The sequence below is a fragment of the Drosophila nasuta genome, chromosome 2R (assembly GCF_023558535.2).
Source record: "Drosophila nasuta strain 15112-1781.00 chromosome 2R, ASM2355853v1, whole genome shotgun sequence".
In the NCBI taxonomy this organism is placed as follows: Eukaryota; Metazoa; Arthropoda; class Insecta; order Diptera; family Drosophilidae; genus Drosophila; species Drosophila nasuta.
The window spans coordinates 9,607,713-9,622,658 of record NC_083456.1 but is presented as its reverse complement, the minus strand read 5'-3'; the positions used below and the strand labels follow the sequence as shown (position 1 = coordinate 9,622,658).

Below are 14,946 nucleotides of genomic sequence, written 5' to 3'. Positions count from 1 at the left end.
AACAACAACAAACAAAATACAGAAAAAAAAGAACAGAGAATGCGGTCATCAGACTTACGTAATCACAAACATACCTATGTACATATGTATGTATTTAAATATATATATACTTATGCATGTACATGCATATATTATTAAGAATGAAGGAAAAAGGGTCTCCAATGAATTAAAACACATTTTGCTGTCACAATGTAAACGAGTTTGAAGCCACTGTAATTTGGATTCTTTTTTTTGTTGTTGTTGCCATGGCTCCTTGCACTGACATCATTTGACTTTACATACATATACATACATATGTATGGTATGTACATAAATGTATAAAAAAAGTGAATGGTCTGTACATATTTACCGTCGTGTAATTAGAAACAATGAGATGGTTTGATGGTTTGTGTGCATACACACACATACATGAAAATTTCCAAGTATTTTTCAGCTCGACTAGTTGCACAGGCTTACATCCATTGGCTTACTTCCGAGTTTGCAGCATTTAATTAATCATTTTGCATTTTAAGCTAATGAAGCAGTCACAAAAAGTTCAACAACTTTGACTACAAGAAATACGTGTGTGTACACGCATATGCATGTTATGTACATATATGATTAAGTACACACAGAAACTTTCCTAAACTTTATCTGGTCGGATTAAATGACTTTGCCTATTTATAAATGGTCTTATAACCATCTTTTGGCTTTAGTTTCGACCCTCCCAAAAAACAATATGTAACTGTATAATTTTTTTGGGAAATGTTTTATTGTTCTTTTACTTCCTATTTATAATGATTAAGCAATTGTTGTATATTGTTTAATATTACAAGTACAATACGTTAAGAGCCTCCACAACTTGCATTTGTTTTTTATATGAATATAACTGTGAATTTCTTTAGTTACCCGCGTTGAATTAAAATTGATTTTCTAATATGCATTATATTATGTTATGTTTGTATGTATACGAGGTATAGGAAAAGTGAAACAACTCCTTTGGTGTACGTAAAAATAAAGTATGGCATACTTGAGTGCATAGTTTATTCTTGTATAATATGTTTAAATGATACTGAGCGGTGGGTAAAGTGGAATTTTGCGATAAAGTTTTGACATGTTCTTTGAATATGATATTTTACATGAGGGTTTTAGAGTAAATCCAGCAAAAATACTGTTACATTTTATAGCTGCTACTACTTACAACAATGGAATAATAAATATGTGCCACATTATTACGCACATGTACACATTTACATATACACATACAATATAAGTCGTACTATTCGCGTTAAAATATCATTATACTTTTGCAAGGATTTTCGAAATGGCGCATTGCCATTTTACCGTAAATTATTTTTTATTGATAATGGCAAACTGCACAAACCTAAAGCCATATTTATATAATATTAATCCAAGCTTGCTGGATTACATCTAAGTAAATGCTAAATTATATAGTTAAACTACGTTTACATATGTATGTGTTTTGTATTTTTTCTGGTAGCTGTTCTTTTTGCTTTTTCTTTTGTTTTTTTTTTTTGATTAACACTAAATCACAATAAAATTTTAATATATATGTTTGTCTGTATGTATATTTAATTTCATAGTTTTAAAATACCATTCGGTACATAGAACAATACTATGATGTTTGCTGTGGAAGTAGATAGTTATTAATCTCAAATTTAATTACAGGGAAGAATGGGTGCATAAATACTAGGACTCTACTTAGAAACTATAAAATTGTGTGTTTATATGTACATACCGATAAAAATAATTAAAAATATTTATGATAGCGAGATGATTGGTAACCTTTTTGTTACACCTCGACCTGGCCCCGATCCTTATTGACTTTATTTCATATTAATTTGATGATGTGACGATCTGAGCAATGCTTATATTTTTGAATAGTTTAGAATATTGGATAACTTTGACCTACTATTGTGTATGATACGAGTGTTTGGATATACCCTGATATAGGAACGACTTGTATAATATATTGATTTGTTACTTGATTGCATTGCATCGTATATATGTAGCTGGATTAAATGTCAAAGGTATTAAATATTCGGCTAGATAAATGTAAGTACAAACATGTTTGCGCTTGACTTGATAACTATTTGTTTAGCATGTGGGTATATTTAGCTCCTTGGCTCTCTGAGAAAAGCACACCCAAAGGCAACACACAAACTGCATAAATTAACATTTGATTACACCTTTCACAATTTAATTACATTGTGCGTGTGTGTGCGAGTGTGTCTCTGTGTGTGTGTCTGTGTGTATGTGGGGGTGATGATTATATTTAAGCAGAACAAGATATAATAATATGCAAGTTTCACAATCACTTTCTTCCCATCAGCCTAGAAGCAGTCGCAGTAGTATTATGATTAGCTTGCTGCCAAATTGCTAGATTCTTATTATCAGTAGAGGGGAGGAACGAGGTGATGTGTAGGTGAGGATATGCCACAACTATCGCCGGATTGACATGGTGTTTGTGGGAAACTGCGGTTTCTGGCCATCGCTGAAGAAACGCTTGCAGGTCAAGCGCCAAAAGGCAGCGCGAAAATCGACACTGTAAAATGCATAGATGAATGGATTGATGGCACTGTTGAACCAGCCCAGCCAGGTGAGCGCCTTGGCCAGCATGCGGCTGACCTGATGCTCGGCAAGGAATGGTGTGATGAGATAGTAGACAAAGAAAGGCAGCCAACAGGCGATAAAGCCGCCGACGACAATGCTCAATGTCTGTGTCGTTTTATTTTCCTTTTTAAGCGAGGTGATGCGATTCGATAGAGATTTCATATTGGTTGACGTTGCACTAGCCACATCGGTTGGTCCTGTTCCTGCTCCTGCTGCTGCTGCCTGATGATAATGGTTGCCGCGCACTCGGTTAACCCCACCACCACCGCCACCGCCACCGACCACCGCACTGCCCACACTAAGATGTGCATGCTGAAGGCTGTTGCGCGTATGATGTTGGTGTTGGTGATGATGTTGTTGCTGCTGATGTTGTTGTTGTTGTTGTTGTGGTTGGGCCTGCCATTGTGCATCTAATAGACTGCTGCTTGGACCCAAACCACTTGTCATTGTGGTCATTGTCGTTGAAGCAGTAGACGTGCGTTTCAGGGACAAAGAGGAGGGTCGCGTTAGTTCATAGCAACCGCTTTTACCACTTCCACTTCCACCACCACTGCCACTGCCACTGCCACTGTGTGTGGAAGGCAACGCCAACAGTGACTGGCAATTTCCAGCGTGACCACCACCTGAATTTGCCATGCCGAGATTGTCGCTATCACTCAGTACACTCTCATGCAGATCCTTCGATATGGTCTGATTTGAGAAAGTCCGCGCCGTGGCCTGTTTTTGCTTGTAGCCCGAACTGTGCTCCTGCTCCGAAAATTCATTCTCAACATCGGCGGCCGTGTAACGTTTGAATTTCTGCGTAATAATAGAACATTGTTTGCAAACTTCTTTAAATGTGTGCTTACAGTAAGACGAGTGTTTGACTAGCACTAAGCACGAAGTCTAGATCAACAGACAATCCTTAACTATTGTTTGGAAAACTTCTTTAAATGCCTACAGGGAAATTGTTTTGAACTGAAGTCAGGTTAGATCGAACGCTGTATACCCTATTTTTAAAAATACTTAAAAAATCAAGTATTTTCGGCTTTGATTGATAAGTTGTTAAATGAATCCCACTTAAGTATTCAAATGTCAAAATAAACCTAACATTCTAAAATATTCTCTAATCATGGTATCATTCTTTATAATTTTAATTCAATGTGTTTGGTCAAAGCTCTTTTTCATGTAAGATCCTGGGCTTAAGTGTTACATGACTCAGTCATAAGCATTTCGCAAGTTAGAATTAAATAAATAGAGACAACTTATTTTTTTTCTGTGTATTTAACTGTGATATCTGTTGTCTATTTCGAATTTGCATAATATGTATATAATTCAGACGGTTCATGACAAACGCATCTCATAAACTTTTGCCCTTTTCATATATCATATAATATGATACAATGAACTTGACATGCATTGAAAGCAGGTCTAGATCGACAAACATATACTCTATTTACACTTGCGTACTTGACTGTTGTATATTTTGACTATTTTGAAATTTGCATAATGTATACACAATACGCAGTGTTCATGGCATAAACGTCTCGCGTCAGCTTTTGCCCTTTTCATCTTTTTGACTTTTACCATTTCTCCGGAAAGCAATTTGGCATTTTTATTATTTTTGGCGCACGAGTCGAATTTGCTGATTGAAGCAAAGGTGCTGCTATCCTGTTTATTTGCGTTCTTAAGTTTTTGACTAAACAATGAAACTCTGCTTTCAATGAAAAGTGCTTTCGTTTCAAACATTTGCCCAAAGTGTTGAGACAGATGCCACAGTTAAAAGAAATAATTAAACATTTTATACATTTCCAATAAATTCGATAACTATAAAACTTGCTGAATTCCTTCCATATGTATCGAAGAATACAGATAATAAGAGACATTGCTTACCTTATTGTGCACATTTATGTCGGTCATATTGTCATGTCTTTTTGCAATAACACAAGAAATGCGCGCATAAACATAAATCATAACAGCCATGGGAATAAAGAAGGATCCCATCGCCGAGAATATGACATATCCTTCGTTTTGATTGTAGCGACATTCCCTTAAGTCCCGTCGTCCCGGTTCGTACCTAGCATAAAGCAAAGAAATGCGAAATTTGTTTTTAATCAATATTTATAATCTCTACCTAAAGGTATTCTAAAATTACTTTCGTGCGAATTGAGAAATTTGTCGAAAAATCTTAAGCCAAAGGGAATACCTTATTGCTTATGCAGGTTCTGATAAAAGTCCGCTAATTATTTTCAGAAGCAGAGTGTTCGCATGTCGATTACGCTCAACTGTAGACAAATTTTTGCCTGTTTGCATATTTATATACTAGTATGCATGTCTAAAAACGTCGTAAATTATTCTACTCTTTAAAAAGAACATTATTTGTTATGGTAAGCAAAAAGCGTGGGGTGTTCTTCAGCACACGGATGTAAAGAATACATACATATGTATGTATGGTACATAACTGCGTAGATATGTTAATGCTCTATGTACTATGGTATTCCCAGAGCAACGCCTGCCTCTTGAGCGTAGGAGTGTATAATAATAGTACTCACCAGCCTAGCATGGGGGGACACGTAATGGCCAACGCCAGTATCCAAACGATAAGAATCATTAAAAGCGCGAGGCGCTTCGAACGTCGCTTACGGGAATACGTGAGCGGCTGTGTAACAGCAAGGTATCTATAAATTCGCAAATAAAAAAAGAAAATAGATAGAAAGAAACAGAATGAAAACGCTTGAGCTGCCGCTGCTTTAATATGATAATTTAAGCTCCAATTTAATACCTATCAACGCTGATTGCGCACAGGCTTAAAATAGATGCGGTGCAGAGCAATACATCGAAGGATATCCAAATGTCGCAGAGCACCCAACCGAGTTGCCATGAGCCTGAAAAGAACCATAATGGTATGTTTACATATATAAAGAGTCAATAAAAGAATCGAACCAAATAGCGTTGCTTAGTATAAGGTGCTTAGCATAATTGTACGACATTTACCACTGTCAAAAGCGGAAATCAAATGTTGTAAATCAAAAAGTATTCTTTGTTGGCATATTGGCAGTGAAAAAACACGATGGTTATTTGCATTGACAGTTTGATTTTCCTTCTTCCGAATATTTCAATTTAATATCTCTCCAAAATGCCAAGGCTATGGACTCCGTCCGCTGCCCTGTCCGCTTACCTGACCTAAATCAACCCACAGAAGCAGCAACTGCTGCATACTTGACGGCTGTAAATCTGATGAAATTTAATGGTGTGGGTCTGGAATTTTGTGAAAATCTTTTTGAAAACTATGTAAGCTCTTGGAGTTTATGCCTTGTTTAAGTTAGTAATGCACGAGTGAAATCTTCTAAATCTTGTTGCTCGAGTTTAAAGGCTTGAGCAGGTGTAAAAGTTGGTTTAACTTGTTGCTCTTCGTGTGGCATTTACACGTTTTCTGCTTCTCAATTGCACTTCTATACAGCTAACAGTAGAGTTTTTGCTCAGGGAAGACAAAATGTTATGTTAATAGTTGGCAAATGGGGAGAAATTAATTTGTTCTTCTTCAAGAGCTTCTCTGTATAAAACAGACGCTGTTGCTCATTTAATTCAGAGTAGCTTCTACTGGAAAATTGAATTAAAAACATTTTAGCTTTAATTTTCAAGCCATTAGGCTGCCTGTTAATTTAATAGTTTTGCTTGGAAGCTCTCTTGACTAACAAATGTTGTGCATTAATTTCCATATATATATTATGGGCACAAAACTCAGATTAAGTGACTTAAATTAGTCAGTATGAAATACAAAATTTGAATTAATCGTTGCATAATTAAAATGAGTATTTAGAAGTTAAATATTCCATTAATATATTACATATATTATTTATAGGAAATTTGCAAAATATGAAATACAAATTTTAAATAAGTTGTTGCATAGTTAAAGTGAATATTTTGATATTATTATCTAAAAATGGAAATGTCGCGCCTTAAATAATTCAGTGTAGAATACAAAAGTACAATTATATATTACTGGTAGGAAATTCCAATTGAACGAAATTTAGAAAGTGTGAAATTTAAATTTAAATAAATCATGAAACGTTCTTTACTCTTAGCAAATGTTGCATAATTAAAGTGAATATTTAAAGGTAGAAAAATGCCCTCAAAGTATTTGGGCACCTTGGGCATGTGATTGCTTACCAATGAGGTGAACAGCTACAGCCGGAGGCATGACGAAAATGCCGACAAGCAGGTCGGCAATGGCCAAGCTCATGACAAAGCAATTTGTAACAGTGCGAAGCCTTCGAGTGGTCAGTACTGCGAGTATGACGAGCGTGTTGCCAATGACTGTGACTACGATGAATGTGGAGAAGACGGCAATCAAGCAAATGCCCTGCCAGGATAAGATGAGATCATAAAAGTGAGACCATTCGGCCGCTGCGGCAGATTCGTTGTAGTAATTGAATGTTGTTAGGGTCGGCACAGTTTCGTCAATGGCATCATGGACCGAATCGTTTAAAATTGACTGAGACGATGGCTGCTGTGCTCCTGATGTTGCTCCAACTGCTGTTGCGGCTGCTGCGGCTGTGGTTTCTGGCGTGGGTGTTGCTGACAGGGTGCGATTGTCAAAGTTCCATGTTTCGAGAAGATTTTCGTAAGCAATTGAATTGTTCTGCTGAAATCCAATAACACCGCTTGTGGCAAGCAAAGTTGTTGCCACATACATCAGTTGCGGGAATAAGGCGCTACGATTATCCGACTGCAAATGGCCACCCATAGGTGCTGTCGCAAGAATCAGCTCAACTTATTCCACTACTTGGCTCAACATAGTAGCTAAAGTCCCACGTTGAAGGGAAGATCTGCTGTATTCTTATTGCTGCTTGCTGAGTAGTTAGTCTGACTTTGCTTTATGTTTGCCATAGTATTTCGAATTGTTTAATTTTAGCATTTTTCACATTTGATTATTATTTTTATCTTCTGTTATATGGTGCTTGCTGATCAACGATCGTCTGTAACGATACGAAAATAAGGTAATATTAAAGTTAATAAGCTGATACGAATCCAATCGATCTCAATTGAAATTCCAATTTTTATTGCACTCTTGATTTTGAGTTGCTCAAAGTGCAAAGCAAAATAAGAAAGAAGCAGCGTCATCAAATGTTCCGCGTGACAGGTGTGTTTACCTATTACATACTATACCTAAGAATATAACTGTCAGGTTATCAAAGCATACGTCAAAAGAGCGAAAAACTCATAATGAGCTCTCACTCAACCAAAATGCATTGTGTGTGTGTGTGTGTGTGTGTTTGCGTTTTGAACGCTCTACAATTAGAGCACTTCACACCTGAGTATATAGAGTGTCTTCTAGTCGAGCACACTCAACGCGAGGACTCCTGCTTGTTAGCTTTGTGCAAATGTGTTTGTGTGTTCGCTTGTTTGTTTGTGTGAGTGTGAGTGTGTGTGTGCGCGTGGAGGCAACGGCTGCTCGCGATTGGTGTGTTGTGGTGTGCGGCAAAGTGTTGGGCTATGCGGTTTGTGTAGTCTGCGCTTTTGTGTGCGCAAATTTTTGGGCAGTGGGTGCGTATACGTGATGCGGTGGGGTGCGCAGCGGTGTGTGTGCGCTGTTCAAGCGAACGGTAAGCGAATAATAATGCATAGCAAAGTCATACATATATGATTAGTATAGTAAATGCAAATTATATGCAACCAGCGCTAGCTCCAACGTCACACGCTTCTCTTATTCTCTATTTCGCCTCTAACTGGCAGTTTTTGGTTGTCCAATTTCGGTTCTTTTTGTTGGCAGCTCGAACACAATTGGATTGTCTTTTGGGAAAAGAGATTCATGCAATTTTTATTCCCTTCCCTTTGAGCATTATTCATGGGCATATAAATTTAAAGCTTCTTCATTTCGAAAGTACTTTTATATAAGTCCCTGCGGTCTAAAGAATATCTATTATGTTTTGCTTCTTGTTTTCTCGGCAAGCGAATCAACAATTTTATTGTTCTTCACTTAATGGTAAAAGTCTTAAAATGACAAATGAATATACGATGGAAATGAGCAAAAAGTGAGTTAAGAAAAATGCAGTTAAAATATGCTGGCTAAAACATTTTCGCAATGTTTAAATGCTTTTCAACAATATTTTCAATTTTCTCATTTTAATTTCTTTAACTACTCTTTGAATGCTTTAAAAATATATTTTCAATTTTCTCATTTTTATTTAATTAACTATTGTTGGCATTTATTTGGCAATCAATTGCCGTTGCTTATGAAAAACCATTCCATTTATAACAACAAACCACAGTAAACGTGTAACTTTTAATTCAAGCAAGGAAACCGCACGGATCAGATTAGATTATCAAGCTGTATCTTACAGCAGTAAATTTTAATAACGATGGGGCGTTAAATAACTTTTTTATGAAGAGCAGAGCAGCCTTCCTTTTATACACTCACCAAATGCGTTTTACAAAGCAGGTTGGACCTAATCAAAACGGATTTAAATGGGCCAAATCAGCTGCAAAATTGAGCTGCATAAAGAAAATTTGAAGCGGCAATTTCACCAATTACGTGTATCATTCAATTCTTTATAATCTGCTTAAATTTGATTTAACTTGATTGCCTTTAGGCACGTCGGACTGTAACATGGTCGATGTGGATTTTCCGGCACGTGCGCCGCTCCTAATGTTACATCAACGTGCATAACATATATGTACATATAGACAGAGGGCACAATGCACTGTAAACTCGCTCGATATGACTGCGAACGCAGTATTTAATAGTATTTAAAGTGAACAGATAAAGACCAAAATAAATTGCACAATTAGTGACACCTTTAGGAGCACGCGACGCCATGAACACAAATGAGATGTGGATGGGGGACGTGAATGTGGGAGGTAATGTCCGATTCCTCCCGCTTCTCTTCGATTCTGATGGCGTTTTCGCACTACTTACTTACTTGTATTTAGTAGTGTATAATATGAGGTCACAACGGCAAATGGCAGTAAACTGATGGAAGTTATGGTGAAGGCGGACAGTGCCAAGTATGGCTGAAATCGACAGTTCTCGACGTTGCCGCTGACAATAATGTGGCATTAAGTATTATTTATTTTACGTCTGATAGCGCTCACCAAATGCCATGGCTGATTGCGATTACGTTTGTCTCAGTGTGCGAGCATATTGCGAATGTGTGTGTGTTTGTGTGTGTGCGATGGTGTGTGAGTGTGTGCATGTGATAAGCAAATTAAAACCTAAAACGCGATAGACACCGTGGCGGGCGTTCATTGGAGTGTATCAACATACAGACATACAGACAGACTGACATACCGACATATTGGGAATATGTACACAAAATGAAAGAAGAGGCTTATGTAAGCCTTAGGATAAAACATACTTTCTGTGTGTATCTTTTTTATTTTTGCACTTTTTCAGTTCATCAATATAAGTATATTTATTTAGGATATTTTATTCTGTTTCACATTCACTTTCAAATACACACGTACACAAACACACACACACTTTGTACGCGCCTTATGGCAGTCATCAAGCCGTCATACATTTGCTTATCGCCCCCACATGATAACAAATCAAGCGATTTCCTAATGCAATTATTCAAAAATACCCGCTTCTACGTATCTGTTCCCCCTCTAACGCCAACAATTTTTGGAACTTGAGATATACAAATGCCGCTTTATATATGGTGCACTATATAACTGTTTTGATTTCAACTCTGCTATTTGCATAATGTGACGTCACGTGACGTGAAATCTGCTGACGTCTGAAGTACCCCATAGAATTCTATGCTACCACGATTCCACAAAAAAGAGTATCATTTAATTCAACTTTATAAATAGATGGATTAAGATAAGACTAAGTCGGTAAATCAATAAAGTTTTTGTGCTTTTTATTTGGTCTTCCTCTTCTGCAGCTCGTGCTCGTATTTACACATGAATTATGATTCTATCGGTGATTCATTTTTATTTATACGTTATACGCTTGCAAGAAGAAGTCGCAAAACCTTTGTTTCCAGATACATACTATATATCACAAGAGCAATCGGAGTATTTCAATCGTCGAAACAGACGGCAGTTTCTTCACAATCAATCGCAAAAGTTCGAGTGTGTTATAAATTTCACATTAGATTAAACTAGTTAAAACCAATTTAGGAGTATAACAGAGAGTGTTATTTGCACATGCAGAGTTATTACTGTTTGCACTCTCATTATTATTATTTATTTTTATCAATATCAATAGCGTCGCTTCCATTAGCATGTTGTAATATGTTGTTATCTAGCTACACATTTGAAATCAAAAGTGTTGCATTAGCATTGCCTTGACAAGCGAAAAATGAATGGAAATTCCTTTGGGGTTTGTTGACCACATATAGAACATAGATAATTTCCGCTGTGCCAATGGAAGATTTATTTCACACTAAAAGTTCAATATCTTATGAGTTTATAGCGTCTATAAATAATTGTAAACATTGACAGACATCTCTTCATATGTGCAGTAAATAGATACATACGATATATACGAGTATGATAAATGTCTATGTTTTTTTTTATATGGCCAATAGCACGCCTATCAAAAATGGCTGGTGAAAATGCGTCAAAGACAATAAAATAGAAAAGCAATTTCTGCGGAAAAGGTGTGAGCATCGAGGGTGTCTGCTAGTCTAGCATTTCGACTCATCGTTTTATGTTGCACATCTAGTAAGCAGGTCCAGTTGGTTTTTATGGTTTTGTGCGGCAGCTGTTGACCTTTTTTCTTATTGCCCAATTCACAAGCTAACAGCAATTCCGCTGCTTCCATTAAGAGCTTTAAAAATTTATATTTTTCTATTTTTATTTCAATTCTATTTTCTGTGTTGAGGAGAATACATCTTATTAATGGGCGAAATGAAATCAGAAAACTGTGATGTTATGCATAGTATATTATGGTATGTAAATGTTGCGAAAAATGAAAGAATTGGGTTGAATCGAAGCATTATAATGCCATTAACAATTGCCAGCTGTCCGTAATGACTTTAAGACCGCAGCTGCTGGAGCATTTGGCCATAAGTAATTTCACATTACGACCGCAACTTGACAGATAACACAGCTGAAACATATTAAAATGCATCGCTGGTACGAGTAGTTTTTCTTTTTGAATTTCCGAATTTCTCAGTGGGGGACTGGGAAACTGGGAAACGCGGAGATCCAGTGAAAAGTTTTTGCATTTATGGTTGGCGATTGTTATATGGCCCTGGTTGCTGTTGTTCTCGTTGTTTTTGTTGTTGTCGTACAATTGGCCTGGCCTTGTTCTTAAAGCGGCTTCTCGACTTTTGTGCAATTCAGAAACTCGCCTCCCTTTAATGTCCAAGTACGAACATGAACATGAACATATATGCGAGCACTTCTGAGTACACATACACACTCACACACACACACACTCACACACACACACTAGTACAATAACCTTGTAATAGTAGATGTAGGCTCGTCCAAAACACACTCTGTGGAAGTAATTTGTTTATGCAGTCTGCAAGTTAACTTAATTATTTCGCACTCAGTTGTCGTGTTTGTTGTTGATTTGTTGACAAACGACAGAAACAAAAAAACATTTAACATTTACTACTGATAAGGAGCGCATTCACTATTCAATGTATTGCGGTTGTCCTAGGTCGCACATTAATTACAAATAAATCCAACGACACGACGTATTACGACGATATTTGATGTCAGTGTGGTGTGATTGATACAAATAGCACTGATCAAAATTTGACGTACACTCGTCTAACGATTTTGTTGATAAATAATCACCCACTCGGTCAAACATTCGAGAGACGCGACTGCATCGGTTCAGAGCTCTTACAAAACTGCCGCCTGCTTTGACAAGCGTAACATATTCGTTGCTCGGCGGACGGAGAGCGTGTATCTGCGAGTTTGCTGTCGGACACGAAAGATACACGCCACACGACTGACTCTACGGTCGGTGTGTGCGAGTGTGTTAGTGTGTGTGTGTGCGTGTGAGTGGGGAAATTTGACTTTGACTGTGTATCAGAAGCAGAAGTAGCAGTCGACAGTAGAAGGCGGCAGTAGAACAATTCCAATAAGTGGATCCCATTCATATGTACGTAGATACTCCTACATACTCGTATGTGTATGCACATTTTGAAATTAAATAGTCGGGGAGTAATGCTCCTAATCCTTTTATCGCTGTGGTTTTTCGACTCGTGTTTGTCTTTCGAAGATTCCACATAACAACAAATAGAGACGCCAGTAATCTAAATAAAGATTTTTATGAGTGCCTTATACGTTTTATGACTTGTAGCTGTTGTGAATACTTTTGCACTTAAAATAATTAGTAGCAACAAACGCGCCATGATTTTTCGGGACCTCGGCCATTCAACTATGCGATACCCTGTTACCCAAAGTATTTCCCGTAAACAAAAACATTTGTAACACATTTATTTTTAGACATTTTAAAGCCTGCAAATTGATTGATAATACTCATTCATTATCATGGGTATTCGATCTATCGATGCATTTGCGAATTATACTTTTTCCCGCTTCCGCTTGTGGAACGTATGTTGTGGTGAGAATTAATGGGAAGACATGCATAATCATGCGCATGCGCAGTTGCGGATGCACAAAACGACTAAGGACTAAGGAGTAAAGGACTAACTGTCAGGCATAGAAATGGCTACATTTGAATTGTAACTGATATATTAAGCTACAGAGAACACACAACACAAGGCAAATGTGTATGCTCGTTCACGTAATTAGACTAAAGCACGCAAAGACAACTCCCACTTTTGAAATAACACTCGGTAGGTGGGCCAAAAGGAGCCATCTCCGACTGTGAGGCACAAAAGGTGCTAATTACCATGGAGCATGAGCATACTATTCTTAAGCTTACCACTTCTTTATTTTGACACTAAATTTCACACTGGCAACGGCCTCTTTTAATACCCAGATTCCCAGTCCAATTTTTCATTCAACTCGCTGACCTGTAGTTCGCAGTTTCGTAGAGAGTGGGTATTTAAGACGCATTTGAAGTGGATCACTTGATCATATTTAGACTTTATGATCGATTGCGGAGAATTCCCGCTAAATGATAACAATAATTTTTGATGCAAAAGACTTTGCAATGTTTTCATACCCTACATAGAGTATCAAAATGGTTTTACGCATTCGTATTCAACTTTTTCTTTTGTTTAATAAAACATGCAAAACTCACTCATTTGTAAAATCAATTGAACACTTTTTCCCACTGACACGCGCAAAATATCCATTATAATGGATTTTGCATGAATGCTTGTATTGTAATTGTTTTTATTGCAAAAGCGTCACAGGGTACGACATTTTATGACCCCAGAGCCTGGCTATCTTCCTAATATGACTCACATTATGACAGCATAACTATTTTTGCTTCACATAATATTGATTGCTGGCCAAACCGAAAATTATTTCACAGAATGTTGAAATACGCCTTAACATCTTTTGCTGACAACTAACTTAATGTTGCATGAAAATCGAGATTAGTTGCACACAGCATCCTGTAAGTTCGAAATTATTTCAATATTATTTGCGTTCTCTTTGGTTAACTCTAACATAATACTGAACTCATATAATACTAATTTTATGGCCTACACATTCGTTAAGCGTTATAATTAGTATTCACACTGGCTTAGACATTAAACAAATTAGCCGCACAGTTCGATTGCTACTCAGAAGTCGTAGCATTGCATTGATCATAACAATATCACGTATACGTAATTCTTATAAGGAATAGAATGACATTTTTATGTCTTATTGTCTTATTGATTTCATATTAGAAAAAGTATTTTAAAACTCGTAAAGTCGAAAGTCCCCAAGATGATTAGGTTTTCATTTTTTATACCCGCTACCCATAGGGTAGAAGGGTATTATAACTTTGTGCCGGCAGGAAATGTATGTAACAGGTAGAAGGAGGCATCTCCGACCCTATAAAGTATATATATTCTTGATCAGCGTCAACAGCCGAGACGATATAGCCATGTCCGTCTGTCCGTCCGTCCGTCTGTCCATCTGTCCGTATGAACACCTAGATCTCAGAGACTATAGAGCTATAATTTTTTTTCGACAGCATTTGTTATGTTTGCACGCAGATCAAGTTTGTTTCAAATTTTTGCCACGCCCACTTCCGCCCCTGCAAATCAAAAAAATCGAATAACAAGCGTAATTTTAAAGCTAGAGTTACGAATTTTGGTATATACAGTAATAACTATAGTAGTTATGATCCCTGAAAATTTGGTTGATCAGACGAAAATTGTGGAAGCTATTAAAGAAATACTTTTGTATGGGCAAAAACGCCTACTTACTAGGGGTCTTAGTTGCTTTGGCCGACAATCTGGTACATTGCGCCGT

At 37.1% G+C, this 14,946-nt stretch overlaps 1 protein-coding gene across 4 annotated transcripts; it reads right to left on the bottom strand.

Annotated features, from left to right (window-relative positions):
• Positions 1-743: 743 nt before the first annotated feature.
• LOC132786015 (alpha-2B adrenergic receptor) lies at positions 744-12,453 on the bottom strand. Of its 4 annotated transcripts, none has more exons than XM_060792381.1 (6): positions 12,362-12,453; positions 6,763-7,571; positions 5,375-5,477; positions 5,145-5,270; positions 4,486-4,669; positions 744-3,411 (listed from the first exon to the last, which is right to left on the bottom strand). In XM_060792381.1, exons 2-6 carry the CDS (start codon positions 7,337-7,339, stop codon positions 2,443-2,445), a joined length of 1,959 nt encoding a protein of 652 aa, XP_060648364.1. In that variant the 5' UTR covers positions 7,340-7,571; positions 12,362-12,453; the 3' UTR covers positions 744-2,442. The 4 variants fall into 4 exon arrangements, with proteins under 4 accessions (XP_060648364.1, XP_060648362.1, XP_060648365.1 ...); XM_060792379.1 differs by having other exon boundaries at positions 12,325-12,428; XM_060792382.1 differs by lacking the exon at positions 12,362-12,453 and adding an exon at positions 12,014-12,296.
• Positions 12,454-14,946: the final 2,493 nt, after the last annotated feature.